This window comes from Ambystoma mexicanum, chromosome 9 (genome assembly GCF_040938575.1).
Source record: "Ambystoma mexicanum isolate Mex_15411 chromosome 9, UKY_AmexF1_1, whole genome shotgun sequence".
In the NCBI taxonomy this organism is placed as follows: domain Eukaryota; kingdom Metazoa; phylum Chordata; class Amphibia; order Caudata; family Ambystomatidae; genus Ambystoma; species Ambystoma mexicanum.
Window position 1 is genome coordinate 1,500,717,924 of NC_090931.1, and position 14,359 is coordinate 1,500,732,282.

The following is a 14,359-nucleotide window of genomic DNA, read 5'->3' on the forward strand; positions in this document are numbered from 1 at the left end:
ACAAACAGAAAAGGGTCCAATGCATTACTGCATCATTACCCACATAATTGTGGATTTCAAGTGCTACAACGAGTACATTGTTTGCTTCATGTAATTCTCATCAAACCACCTCTCCCTCTTCAATTGGATTGAGGACACTGCTTTATGATTTTTGGTAAAAAAGGGAGCAAGACTATAAGTGACCCTTTCATATGAAGACCATATTTATCAATTCATGGTAAATTAATGGAATAATATTCTTGAGGTCACTGTCTCGCCAACTGAAATGGTTATTTATTGATGGACGTAACACGTGGGCCGTCTCAAACAATATATATTTGCCAGGTCTGTGGGTAGTGTACTACTTCTAATGACTTTGCCCGCTTCCAGTTTCTTACACCAATTAGTAAATAATCAATATCGCTAAAGGTCCTGGCGTTATGATAAGTAGGCTCAGGTTATATATCACCGGTTAGTCACCCATTACATGCCCCAATACCCAAATGATAAAAAAGCTGGGCAGTTGGTAAGGCAAATTTATAGGATTTCCTTAGCTTTGGTGGAGTTAGGGGAGGAGAGCCCTGAAATCAAGTCCTCCTCAATAGAACGACTATTTCATGTACGGGTTCATACAGAAGGTTTAGATATCCCGCAATTAACACAATTTTTGTTTAATTTATCACCAACCCAATTGGCTACCAAATGTTCTAAATTATAAAATGTTCTCATACCATTTAAGCCACAGGGTCTGTTACTGTTATAGATGTTGAATAGCAAATAAGTATCACCTCATGGGATTTCAATATGCCTTTTGTATCTGGTGAACCTGTCTTGATACATTTCATGTGGGCATTCAATTCTACACTAACCCTCATTCATAGCCCCCCGATTGGCCATCCTATTTTATGAGAGGGACAGACTGCAGAACTGTGAAACACATTTAACCCTCCAAATATAGAGGCTTCAGGTCGATGTTTCCTGGAAGAATTTGAAGTCTAAAGAACTAATGAAATCAACCCAATTGAGGTCATCCAGATGTGTGGGCAAGCCAGCTGTGTTTCAATACACTAGACTTAGCTCCTGCATAAGGTCCCTGTCTTGTGTTAATTCAATAGTATGTAAAAAACTAGCATCAGGGAAGGGAATATCAAACACTGATTCATGCGATGTTGAAGGGAATCGGTTCTGGGTTGTGAGGCGTGATGGAGTAAGGAGAATGACAAAGTGATATCATGTTTAGGTGTACACTTTTATTAAGTAAAGGAAGAAAAATATCTCACCCTACCTCTAAAAGGCAGGGTTTCCCAAGCTCAACCTAATATAACCTGGGTACTTGTCAAGATGAAAATGGAATGTATATCGGGCCCCTACATTTCTGCAGCAGTAGGACAACCTGCTGAGCTATCATACTGGAAATAGTGCATGTGCCATTCAGGTTATAAGTCGATATTCACTGTGGGTGCTTAAGCCATACACTGTTTCTATTTAACATATTTATAACATGCAACATTCACCCAAAAAGGTATCCTGGAGCTGAATGATTGGACCACAGGAGAGTGCAGCAGGGCTGCTGATTGTGAACATATGCAGGACTTCTAAGATTCCCAAAACATCCGATTATCATCAGGAAATGGAACATTGATTGGAAGGGAATTACGCTTTCTGGCTCCTATGTCACTTCTAGCCTTTAGATGGAGCACTTGCGGAACTGTTAGGAATATACACGTCTCTCTGCAAAATATCGCTTGATTTATTTTCTTTACAATAAATAATGCACCACTGTAATGGAAGTCCTTGTCCAACTTATGTATGGCTTTTAACTACATGAATGCAGCTTCTCCTGCTCTGTACAGTAGAATGGTCAGTCTCTAGTATGGCACCTCTGATGCCTGTTAAGACGTGTTCTCTGATTGAAGCTCTTCTCACACTCTGTACACTGGTAGGGTTTCAATCCAGTCTGGGATGGCTTATGTGTCATCAGGTTTGATGCATGAGTAAAGTGCTTACCACATTCTGTGCATTCATAGGGCTTTACCCCAGTATGGATTCTTTGATGACTGCTCAGGCCTGAGGTGAAACGGAAGCTTTTTCTTACACTCTGTGCATTAATAGGGCTTCCCCACAGTATGAATTCTCAGATGGCGCCTCAAGCATGAATGTTCACTGAAGCTTTTTTTGCACTCAGTGCACACATAGGGGTTTTCCACTGTATGTAACCTTTGATGGTTGCAGAGAGATCACTGAAGCATTTCTTGCACTGTGCATTGAAAGGGCTTCCCCCTGCATGGATCCTCTGATGTGCCTGCAGTTGTGAGCTCTGAGTGAAGCTTTTTTTACACTATGCACACTGGTACGGTTTCTCTCCTGTATGGGATCTCTTATGAGCCATCATATTTGATGCATGATTAAAGAGCTTACCACATTCTGTACACTCATAGGGCTTCCACCCTGTATGGATCTTCCGATGCTTAGACAGACTTGAGCTACAAGTGAAGCTTTTCCTACACTCTGTACACTGGTAGGGTTTCAATCCAGTATGGCAACTCTTGTGAGCTATCAGGATTGATGCTTGGTTAAAGTGCTTACCACATTCTGTGCAACCATAGGGCTTCTCACCAGTGTGGATCCTTTGATGGCGCCTCAGAGTTGATTGGTCACAGAAGCTTTTAGTGCATTCTGTGCACACATAGGGCTTCCATCCAGTGTGGATCCTTTGATGGTTCTGAAGGTTTGAGGGGTCACTGAAGCTTTTCTTACACTCGGTGCATTGATAGGGCTTCACCCCTGTATGGATTCTCAGATGGCGCGTCAGGCTTGAATGGTCACTGAAGCTTTTCTTACACTCTGTGCATTGATAGGGCTTCTACCCAGTATTTCTGTACACTCATAGGGCTTCCACCCTGTATGGATCTTCCGATGCTTAGACAGACTTGAGCTACAAGTGAAGCTTTTCCTACACTCTGTACACTGGTAGGGTTTCAATCCAGTATGGCAACTCTTGTGAGCTATCAGGATTGATGCTTGGTTAAAGTGCTTACCACATTCTGTACAACCATAGGGCTTCTCACCAGTGTGGATCCTTTGATGGCGCCTCAGAGTTGATTGGTCACAGAAGCTTTTAGTGCATTCTGTGCACACATAGGGCTTCCATCCAGTGTGGATCCTTTGATGGTTCTGAAGGTTTGAGGGGTCACTGAAGCTTTTCTTACACTCAGTGCATTGATAGGGCTTCACCCCTGTATGGATTCTCAGATGGCGCGTCAGGCTTGAATGGTCACTGAAGCTTTTCTTACACTCTGTGCATTGATAGGGCTTCTCCCCAGTATGCTTCCTTTTATGCTTGCTCAGGACTGTGGGTTCACTGAAGCTTTTCATGCACTCTGTGCATTGATAGGGCCTCCACCCTGTATGGATCCTCTGATGCTTGGACAGACTTGAGCTCTGACGGAAGCTCTTCTCACACTCTGTACACTGGTAGGGTCTCTCCCCAGTATGGATCTTCTGATGATTCTGCAGATGTGAGCCCTGAGTGAAGCTTTTCTCACACTCTGTACAATGGTATGGTCTCTCCCCAGTATGGATCCTCTGATGCTGCTGCAGTTCTGAGCTCCGAGTGAAACTTCTCTCACACTCTATACACTGGTATGGCCGCTCCCCAGTATGGACCTTCTGATGCTTCTGCAGATCTGATCTCTGAGTGTAGCTTTTCTCACACTCTGTACACTGGTATGGCCGCTCCCCAGTATGGATATTCTGATGCTTCTGCAGATCAGATCTCCGAGTGAAGCTTTTCTCACACTCTGTACATCGGTAATGTCGCCCCCCAGTATGAATCTTCTGATGCTTCTGCAGACATGAGTTGTTAGTGTAGCTTTTCTTACACTCTGTACACTGGTATGGTCTCTCCCCAGTATGAATCCTCTGATGCTGCTGCAGTTCTGAGCCCCGAGTGAAGCTCTTCTTACACTCTGAGCACCTGAACAGTCTTTCCGCTGTGTGGGTTCTCTGATGTTTTCTCAGGTGTGATGCCCAATTAAAGTGCATATCACATTCCGTGCACTCGTAGGACTTCTCCCCAGCATGCATCCTTTCATTGCTGCTCATTCTCTGTTGAAAGAAGCAGACACTTTATTATTGTATGTGATTGTACAGCCTGAAATAGAATAGATCTAGCACAGAGCTGTTAATCCTCATTTTACACCCAACTCACAAACTCACTGGGTGATCCTGTGAGAAGCCGCGCTAGCGAGCCTTCACCAATCAGGAGAGAGACAATGAAAAAAAGTACTTTTTGAGAGAATCATACACAAACTTACATGTACAATAATGATTACACTTCTAGGCGTATTTGCCCCCATACATAAATAGATGAGACCCGGGCATCAATTTCACTTTCACTGTTTGTTGCAGTGTTTCTCTAAAACAGCAAAATTAATTGGGGAAATAGAATTATGAATGCGTAGCCATTGACTATGGGACTATATTTGATATACAGGTTCTGAGTGAAATCTGATAGAAAATAAAAGCAGAGCTCAGGTTTATGATGCCATTAGGTACCCCAAGATGGAATAGACCCCATGACTGATGACTACCCAAACATTTTGTTGTGATGTCTATGGCCCAATGTCTTTTTCACTCTCCATGACCTGCAGTGCAGGGGGTGGGAAGAGAAGGCATGAAGGAAAGGTATCCTTTAAGGCTCGCTCTGAATATTATAGTATATCATCTCATACATTATATATATACTGTTCCAGCAGCTATACACTGTGTGTTTCGCACAGTGGTCTTTGCTAGGAACTATAACATGTGTTCCCAAGGCCAAAGAAGAACAAATGGAACAGACGAGACAGAAATAAATGGTGTCTTGTTAGTTTATTAATTAACGTGTTACACAGTTGTGCAAAAATTATGACTTTTCAGTATGACATAAGCCAAGTTAAAAGAAAACAACCGCCCAAAACAACCCTCATGTCCCCACCCTTCATCCACCAATCCGGCCACCCTGAATCCTCAATAAACATTAAGACCCTCCAAAATCAGTACTTTGCTTTTCCACATAATTGCGAAGAAAATGATACAAGGTTAAGTGTTACCATTCACGAACAAACACCGCATTGCAGCCTCCCCAGTGACAGGATCCATACCAGTGCCCTTGAGAGTGTTCCGCCTCAAAGCAACTTATGCTTCACAACTTATTAGTAGGTGTTTAACAGATTCAAGATGGGAATCCCCACAGAGGCGGCAAAATCGATGGGACGTGGCATATTAATCCCAGCACCAATGATTTCACATGTCTTGGCCGCATTCATTTTTAACCTCAGATACTCCCAGACCAAGGAGTCACCGGCGAACTGTGGAATATAGTTTGGGGTTCGCTCCTGAGTCAGAATGTAGTGGAGGAATAAGGCACTGCTGCTCTTAGTAGTAAGTGCTGCGATATGCAGGTCATTATAAAATGGAAGAACAATGGTTCCCATGGCAGCTTTATGTCGCTGGAATTGGGAATTCAGCCCAGGGCCCCAGCCTACTGTTGGTCTGAGGTAGAGATGATATTAGCCAGGATACTATCTTGCATAAAATGAACCTTGGTCTGAGCAGCTTCAAGAATGAGATAGTTTAGGCTGCCATTGGGGGCGTTGGTCAATTTCCAATAAGTGTTAAGGGAAGAAAGCTGGAATCTCCACAAACATGAGACCATACTGTAAGGAAGGCATGGCATCAATGGTAGACACAGACAAAATGGATTCACGTTTCAAAAACCTTTATTTTGGTGTGTTGGTGTTTTGGTTGGGTTGGTTGAATTCCTATCAGGCCCCAATTCTAGAATGGGAGTAGCCACGACCATTAAACAAAAACACAAGAGGGTACACGTCAGTCTAGCCAAAATAAAAATGCCTATATTAAAAAAACCTAACCTGGCTCTCCTTCTAAATTGACAAATGAGTTAATGGCATGCAGTTCAACACAGGCTTACCTCTGCTGGGCTCAAGCCGTCCTTCCTCTGTGTGGGGGATTCCCTTCCCCACGTTCCTTCACACTTATCTTTCACTTTGCCACAGTTCCTCTCAGGCTTCCCTCTGCCGGGCTCGAACCTGTCTTTCACTGAAATGGCAGGGCTTTTACGTAGACCTCTGCATGACCACTTCGACCTGTATTTACATAATTCAACAATCAACAATGTTTCTCTTTTCGCATTGCTTCTTGGTACTTGTAGTTTCTTATTCACTTTACTTTGCCCTCTTGGCCTCTTTCAAAGTTCATATGCAACACCAATACTTCTTGGTATTTGTAATTCCTTATTTATGTTACTTTGCCCTCCTTCAAAGTTCATATATAGACAGCCCTATAGACAGCCGAAACACCCTGGTGTAGACAAACCTTTTTCCAACCACAGTGTTACCAATGTTCTTTCACTGTATTGTACGAAATACATTCTGTATATTTGTTTCATTTGTTTATGTGATCTGACCCCTGTCGTTATGTATCGACAGTAGAAATCTGCTTTTTGTTGACTGTATAGACATATGCGCAAGAAATTCCACTTGTTTTTTGTTGTATTGTCCGATTCTATATTTCCTGCGAATGCTGCTGCCTGAAAACCTGCTTTCACTTTGTTAAAAACGAACGTTTTTTTATTCTGCATTCTGCAGAAACTGCGAGCCATCCAGTTGCTTTTGCTTGCGTGAGGTCGCTTCCTGGAGGAGGCGGGACCCGGGCAGCACACGTGACTCATCACGTGACCTTACCAGCTACAAAGCACAGAGTCAACCAGCCGAGCGGCGAATGCTGCTGCCTGAAAACCTGCTTTCACTTTGTTAAAAACGAACGTTTTTTTATTCTGCATTCTGCAGAAACTGCGAGCCATCCAGGTGCTTTTGCTTGCGTGAGGTCGCTTCCTGGAGGAGGCAGGACCCGGGCAGCACACGTGACTCATCACGTGACCTTACCAGCTACAAAGCACAGAGTCAACCACCCTTGCGGCGTTAAGCCCGGCGGGGTCAAGGGCGATGGCTGTTGTGCGGCTGTTGCGCGAGGGAGGCGCAGTCTACCAACTCAACATCGGAACTGAGACGGAACCTGTTTTACCTAGCATCAGATGAGGTGGTATTGAGGTAAGGACCCACACCATATAACTTTATTAGTATAATACACCCAAGATCCTACGTGAAACTGCAGGATACTACTTCCTTTGATCACGTCAGGATCGCAAAACAGGTTTCGCAACAAACAGACATTTTTGATCCCCGACAAGGTATAACTGATATATTATCAAGATATAAAAATCCTTGGCAGCAAGCGCCTCTGTTCGCAGAAAGTCTCCAATCTATTTAAGTTTTTTGAAATATTTTTTGACACACTCTCCTTGAACTCTACTTTGATAAACAATATATACATTACAGACTGTCTATCAACTAAACAATAAGTTGAATGAGACTTCGCAGTACAAAAGAAATGGAAGGGGCAGGGGATGGATCTTATTTAAATCAAAACGATGTAGCAAGCACACCAACTATTCAACATGCTCTGGAGAACGTAAATTTAAACACCCCGTTGCAAATCCAAGTACTGGTACATGCTGAAGAAATCCATAGCACACCAGTAAAAAGTCCAACAGAGAAAAACCTACATGTTGCTATAATGCAAAATTGGAAGCGGGGGTTGGAATATACCATCACAACAAAAAGGATGCAAAGTAAAATAGAATTTTTTTTTGGGAAAAAACGACATAAAAGTCATAGTGACATCGAAGGTGAATCACTCATTCTTTGGGAAGACCCAAGGAATCCACAAACCCCCACTTCCAGCACAGAATTACACACGATATCAACAAATCTGGGAAAAGAAGGCCCCGTATGCCAGGAGGAGGACAAGGTGCCTTCTCCAATGCCTGAAAGCTTACAGCCAACAACAAATGTCACACAGCTTTTTCAGGGCCAAAGGAAAACAGACACAAAAAACGATGAGAAAGCACAAACAAACGTAAATGCAGATACATTGAAAGCCTTGAATTTTGTTCTTAGCTCATTGGTCTCAGTCTTTGAGATGTTAAAAGGAGAGGTTCAATCGCAAAATGGGACATTGCTAGAAATAACAAAAGAAATTACACTTTGCGATTCCACTTTAGTGGGTTTGGTGAATGCTATTAACACAAAATTGAGCACCCAAATTCAGGCCTTAAACCTCGAGACTGTAAAGCAAGGACTCGATATCTCATTCATCCAGCAATCATTGAAAGAAAAAAATGAAACCGGAAAACAAAACAATAGACTGCTACAAGAGGTTCTATCAACTTTGAAAGGACATTCGTTCCCAACTCAAAAAGAAAAAACTCCACAAAAAATCCAGGAATATTCACTTGATAATTCGCCACTTTCAGACTCCATAATGAAAGAATTTCTAAGACTCGCAACGGTACTAGAGGAAGACGCAGATGTTGGAAAAAACACACAAAAAAAAAAAGAATGTGAAAATCAAAAAAGCATTCAAACGGGACAAACGCAAGAATGGCAAGAACGAGGAGAACAAACATCAAGAGGGAGAAGAAAAAGGAGGAATCGCCTTGCAAAGAGAGAGAGATCCAAATCTATACAACCTAGAGGAAAAAGGAAACATAATAAAGGAATAAATTATAACAAAAACAGAAAAGAGAAAGGAAACGCACAAGAACAAATGCGATCAACTGGGTACAGTGGAGAACAAGAAAGCACTATAGAAGATCCTAAAGCCCCTTACAACGGCACAAAAAAAAAAATCTAATACGGAAAAGGTGAATCAGAAATGTAGGACTGAAGTTTCTGCAAAAACCAAAACGATTGAAGAAAAACAATTGGATGACATAGCCTTAATAACAAAAGCAAGTATTGGTTTGCAAACAGAGGAGGAGATAGGGCAAAAGGACAACCTAAAAAAGAAAATCGCAGAGGCTGAAAAGGAATTGAAACAGCAACTAAACCTGGAGAAACTACCAGCAAAAAATAACCTAGATGCACAACACCAAAAAGAGACTACAGCAAAAGCAGTAAAATGGGCTCCTATCTTCATTAAAAAAAACCTCCAGCTTGGAAAAAATAAAGCTGGTGGCAAAACCATTGCCATAGATCAATATGAAAACATGAAAATTGCCCCAATTTTCTTATCAAAGAAGCAAGTGGCCATCAAGGAATTTAGTTCAATTCTTTCTAAGTCATCGACCTTAACAAATACGATGGGAAAAAACATACCCGAAGTAAATGATGACAAAACTCAAAACGGAGAAGGAAAATTTGTTAGGCTTGACATTCTTACACATCACGAGGAAAACAAAGTAGGGTCCCAACACTCCTCTGTAACATGTGATCAACCAATCCAAAATACATCGTTGGAAAATAAAATCCAAAGGGTTTGGTTGAGACTACGATCAAACCATGGACGCCACAAAGCCTTGAATCGGGGAGTGATTTTAGACATAATACAAAAAACTGCAAATCTTCACTCCTTCAAATCTAAAGACATCGAGAGCGTGAAATTCCCACTGTCAACTGACCCATTTTTGGTTGAGCTTCTCTTGTCCTCTAAGAATGCAAAAAATGACATTCTACAAAACTCAGTTGAACTAGAATCCTACGGGCTAGAGGTCTCATGCAATGACAGGGAAAGCGACGTTATGAGTAAACAACACAACCCTGTACACTCAATCAAAGGAAAAATACCTCAAAATGAGGCGATTCTCATAAAGAAAGGAAATTCAGAAAAAGATTTCAAAGAAAAAGACAACACTCTTTTGCTCCTCCCAGAAATACTGACAGAAGTATTACAGAAACTGGGCCTAGGCACACAGCGACTTTAGAAGGAACAATGTAAATATTTTTAGTTGGAATACAAGGGGCTCTAGTGTCATTAGAGGCAAAGAAACACGATCATATCTATTCAGCCAGGGAGATGTAGTTCTATTACAAGAAACCTGGCTGGTAAACCCACTAAATATTGAAGGATACACAGTTTACTGTCTATCAGCTGCGCAAAAACCACTAGGACGTCCCTCGGGAGGCCTATTGATAGCACTAAAAAATCAAGTTTTTAAAAATGTTACAGAAATATGGAAAAATCCCCAGGGTATCCAAGCATGCAGAGCCGAAGTAAAATTACAAGAAACTATTACAACTTGACAACTTGGGTCTTTGTAAATATTTACTGGAACCCTGCAACATCGAAACTAAATTGCTTCTTAGAAAACCTAGCATCACTATTCGAACTACTAAAAACAACCTTAGCCGCTTGTAAAATCGTGATGGCAGGAGACTTTAATTCAAACTGCCTATATCCTCAAAAAGGAGGCTTAGATCGAATGTCTCATGGGAAAATCAGTCAGGGGAAAAAGTGGCAGGAATTTATGGAAGAATGGGATCTTCACATGGTAATGTGCACACTAGAGGGTGACCAAGAACCATATACAACCTGGAGAAGAGGGAATACATCCTCCGCCATAGACTATATTTTTGTTTCAAAAACCCTACATGCTTTGCCCTCTACTCTAAAAATAAAACAGGAGCTAGGCAGTGATCACAGTAGATTGGAGCTGTCATTTGAAAATATTATAATAACAGAGGCTGAAAGAGAACTTCAGCTGCTAGAAGGTAAAAAAGGAAAACTTAGAGTTGTAAAATACAAAGATGGGGGAATCAAACTAAATGGAAAACTTAAAGGGCTCCCTGAACACTTTTGGAAAACACAATGTGACCCAGAACGATTTACCAATTTTCTATGGGCAACTCTAATGCCCAAATATTTAGCGGGAGAAACCAAACAGAAACATCTTCATGCCTTCGATGAACTCACACAAAGAAAAAAAAGAGAGCATAGAAAAGCTCTAAGAGATATAAAAAGAGCAGGATATTCATTTGGAAAAATGAAAACTGAGATAAGAAACCAAAAAGCAAATTATAAATCATGGTCAATCTCGCATAAAGCCCTTCGGATGCAAACAGATGGTGAGCATATACTTAGCACCCTTAGAGAAAGAAACAGTAAGAACTTCTGGGAAATATTGAACAAATTCGAAGGGGACCAGACACAATCATTATGTAATCTAGTGTCAGAAGATAGTTGGGTGAGATATCTGACAGAAACATTCAAGAGTAAAATCAATTGCGAATTCAGAAACAAAACAGATATCCACTGGCAACTTAACTTTAAGGAGGAGGATATACTTGAAATTATAGCCAACTCCTCGACATCTAAAGCTTCGGGACTAAATGGCCTGACTTACCAGGCATTGAGAAATGAACCAGTGCTGTGGTCAAAGCTTTTATCCACTCTTTTTAAGGAAATATTAAAACAACGAACATTTCCAGCATCCTGGAAAACGGCTCTCATAGTACCCTTTTTTAAAACTAGGGATCGGAGAGTAGCAAGTAACTACAGACCAATAGCATTGTTGGACATTGAAAGTAAAATCTTCATGAAACTCCTACTAAATCACATCATGAAATGGGTTGAAGAGTCCAATATTTTGTCACGCTATCAAACAGGATTCCGCAAAGGCCATTCAACATCCATTAATGGCCTGATCCTAAACATCCTAAACGAACAAAAAAGAGGGGGAAAAAAACAAATAATGTACGGAGCTTGGATAGACCTTTCCAAAGCATTTGATCAGGTAGAACGAGTACTACTTTGGGAGAAACTCAGAAAATGGGGAATGCCAGAACCACTATTATCAATTCTAGTGGAACTATATAAAGATACTAATTTGAGAATACGGCTTGATGCAATGGGACATCTCTCAAGACTGGTTGAAGTGAATAGAGGGGTAAGACAAGGCTGCCTGGGAGCGCCCCTGTTCTTCAACCTGTTCTTGGCAGATATGGGCCCTTTTTTACAATCATCTGCTTTGTTAAGCCCAATGTTAAATGGGAGGAAGATCTGTTGGCTTGCGTATGCGGACGATATAGTTCTCCTCGACAGAACACTGATCGGTTTACAGCATCTACTTGATAAAATGAATGAGTATGTGGAACTAAATAAATTGACAGTTAACCCAGCCAAATCAAACATTTTGATCTTCAAACATCCACTATCAAAAACAAAATGTAGAAACTGGAACATGGGAGGAGAACGGATAAGAACCGTTGAAACTATAAAATACCTGGGATATAACATCCATGCCCATCCAGCAATATACAAAGCAGAAAACGAAATCATGGCGAAAGTTAAACAATTTACATCACAAATGATTAAGCTAAACTATACATTTTGCAAGTTCTCCATTCTCCCATTGGTGAAGTTTTATCTAGCCAAAGTGGTCCCAGTCATCCTATATGGCTTAGAAGCAAAGCCGGATCTCTGGTTTACAAACTGGGACAATTTTGAGGGCCATCTATGGAAAAAAGCTCTGGGCCTCCCAAATTGTGCCTCATTAAAAAGTCTGAGATTTGAACTAGGTCTAAAATCATTGAACTGTATGGCAGACTGGAAGCTCATCTCATTATATCGAGAAATAATAACAAGTAAAGACTCGACAATGTATGGAGATCTTAGACATGAAGCACTACTAAAGAGATCAACCATCCTCGCCTCATTAGAAGAGAAAACGATGAAAAGACTGGATGCAGTAGATCTAAATGAAGAGATCTTGGTCCTAAACCCACTTAAAGTAAAAAGAAGACTCGAACAATGGGACTGGATTAAAATGGTAGAAAAAGTAAGAGAGGACCCAACGCAAAACACTTTCCTGAAAGGAGAAAAGAAACTCAGGTGTCTCTCCCGATATCTCCTGAAGTCCCCTAATAGGAAACTGCGTTCAGACTTCCTCAGAATGAGACTGAACCTTGTCCATTGTGGTGCTGTTCTGGTAAAACGCAACCAAGGGGACATGGCAAAAAAACTATGCTCAGTCTGTGGAAACCCTGCCAAACAAACGCTAAGACATGTTCTAATGGATTGTGAAGGCACATGGCCACTACGATTTAGACTTTTTAGAGATCTCGTGCGGAGGGAGGAAGACATAGTTACAGACTTCCTCTGGGATAGAATCATCTCGGGCACTAACGCTGCATTGATGTTTGCAGCAACCCAGGTCATAATAGAAAGTGGTTTGACAATCTAATATAATAAAATAAAGTAGAAGTATTTGTAAACTTTGATCCAGCAAAAATTAGGAACATTTGTCAGGGTTGGTGGATAATAATGAAATGCATATGCAAATTTATTATTTTGTAAAGGCTTGTGCCAAAACAAATTAAAAAAAAAAAAAAAAAAAAAAAAAAAATATTGCCTCACTCTGTAACCCATGATGTTCAGCACCATACCTAAAGCAATATTTAAGTAGATACTCTAAAATACAAAAAACAGTATACTAAACAGTTAGGTGTGGTACTCGATTTTTATGTGTTAATGGTGATTGAACAGTAAGCGGGTATGCTTGTCACATTGACCCGTTCACCTGTATTTTTGTTTACCATGAAGCCCTCCTGGGCAGAATAGGGTTTTTCCAGGAGCCCGTGTTTATAAACATTTCTCATGGAGAAATAACATAAGGATAGCTGGATTTCAAGAAAATGTGGAGCAAGGGAACCCGATTTCATTCCTGGAAAAAGCTCTGGTTTTCATGTTACATCTGGACCCTAAAATACCACTGGATATTGAGAGAGCACATAGGTCTTTGGGCCAGAATCCAGCTTTGGGTCAGCGCCCCAGACATTTTATTGTCAAATTTTTAAGATTCCCAACCACAGAACTGATGTTGAAGAAGTCTCGTGAAATTGGTGATCTTGCCTGGGGAGGAAACAAGATTATGGTGTTTTCAGATTTGAGCCGGGATGTTATGGATAAAAGAAAATGTTTTGTTGTGGCAAAGGAGAAAGCAAGGCTCAAGAAACTCAAATATTTCATGATTTATCCGGCTATTTTTCGTGTAATTGTGGAGGGTCAGCTTCATTCATTTGCTGATCATAGAGGTGCTGAGGATTTCTTATCTGACCTGGATGTGGAGCCAATGGAGGCAGCCTCCTCTCAAAAACTAAACAAGAAGAAGAGATGACTTTCTGACTTTATTCATTTAATTGGTTTGGGTTGTATAATATTTCTCGGGTTTGTAATGTTTTTTTGAAATTTTCTGTATTTGTTAAGTAGGCAGTTAAAGAAGCGCCGTTATTTTGAACATATTTAATTCATATTGTCAGTGTTTGTATATCTTCTCGAGGCTGTGAGAACAATGACTTGGATATTTGAGGAAAGGACCTGCGTACGTATGCCACGTTACGTTACGCTAGGCCGCCGTGTCGTTTGAAAGAGGAATGGGGAACTTAGCCAGTGGATATACGGGAGTAAGAGGCAGTGACATGGCGAGGTGATGGCAATGGCGTGGTACAGTGTGGAGACCTGTGCTGCCGAGAACGGAGGT

At 41.1% G+C, this 14,359-nt stretch overlaps 1 protein-coding gene across 2 annotated transcripts in view; it reads right to left on the reverse strand.

Moving 5' to 3' along the window:
* Positions 1 to 1,209: 1,209 nt before the first annotated feature.
* LOC138489325 (zinc finger protein 420-like) overlaps positions 1,210 to 14,359 on the reverse strand; it is a 32,469-nt gene continuing 19,319 nt past the window's right edge. Inside the window, exons 1-2 of one of the 2 annotated variants that reach the window (XM_069617025.1) lie at positions 5,954 to 6,269; positions 1,210 to 4,086 (exon numbers count right to left, since the gene is read on the reverse strand). In XM_069617025.1, the coding sequence (XP_069473126.1) occupies positions 2,788 to 4,083 (1,296 nt within the window). In that variant the 5' untranslated portion in view covers positions 4,084 to 4,086; positions 5,954 to 6,269 and the 3' untranslated portion in view covers positions 1,210 to 2,787. Of the gene's footprint in view, positions 4,087 to 5,953; positions 6,270 to 14,359 lie in introns of those variants that run through there. The other variant, XM_069617024.1, reaches the window with a different exon arrangement.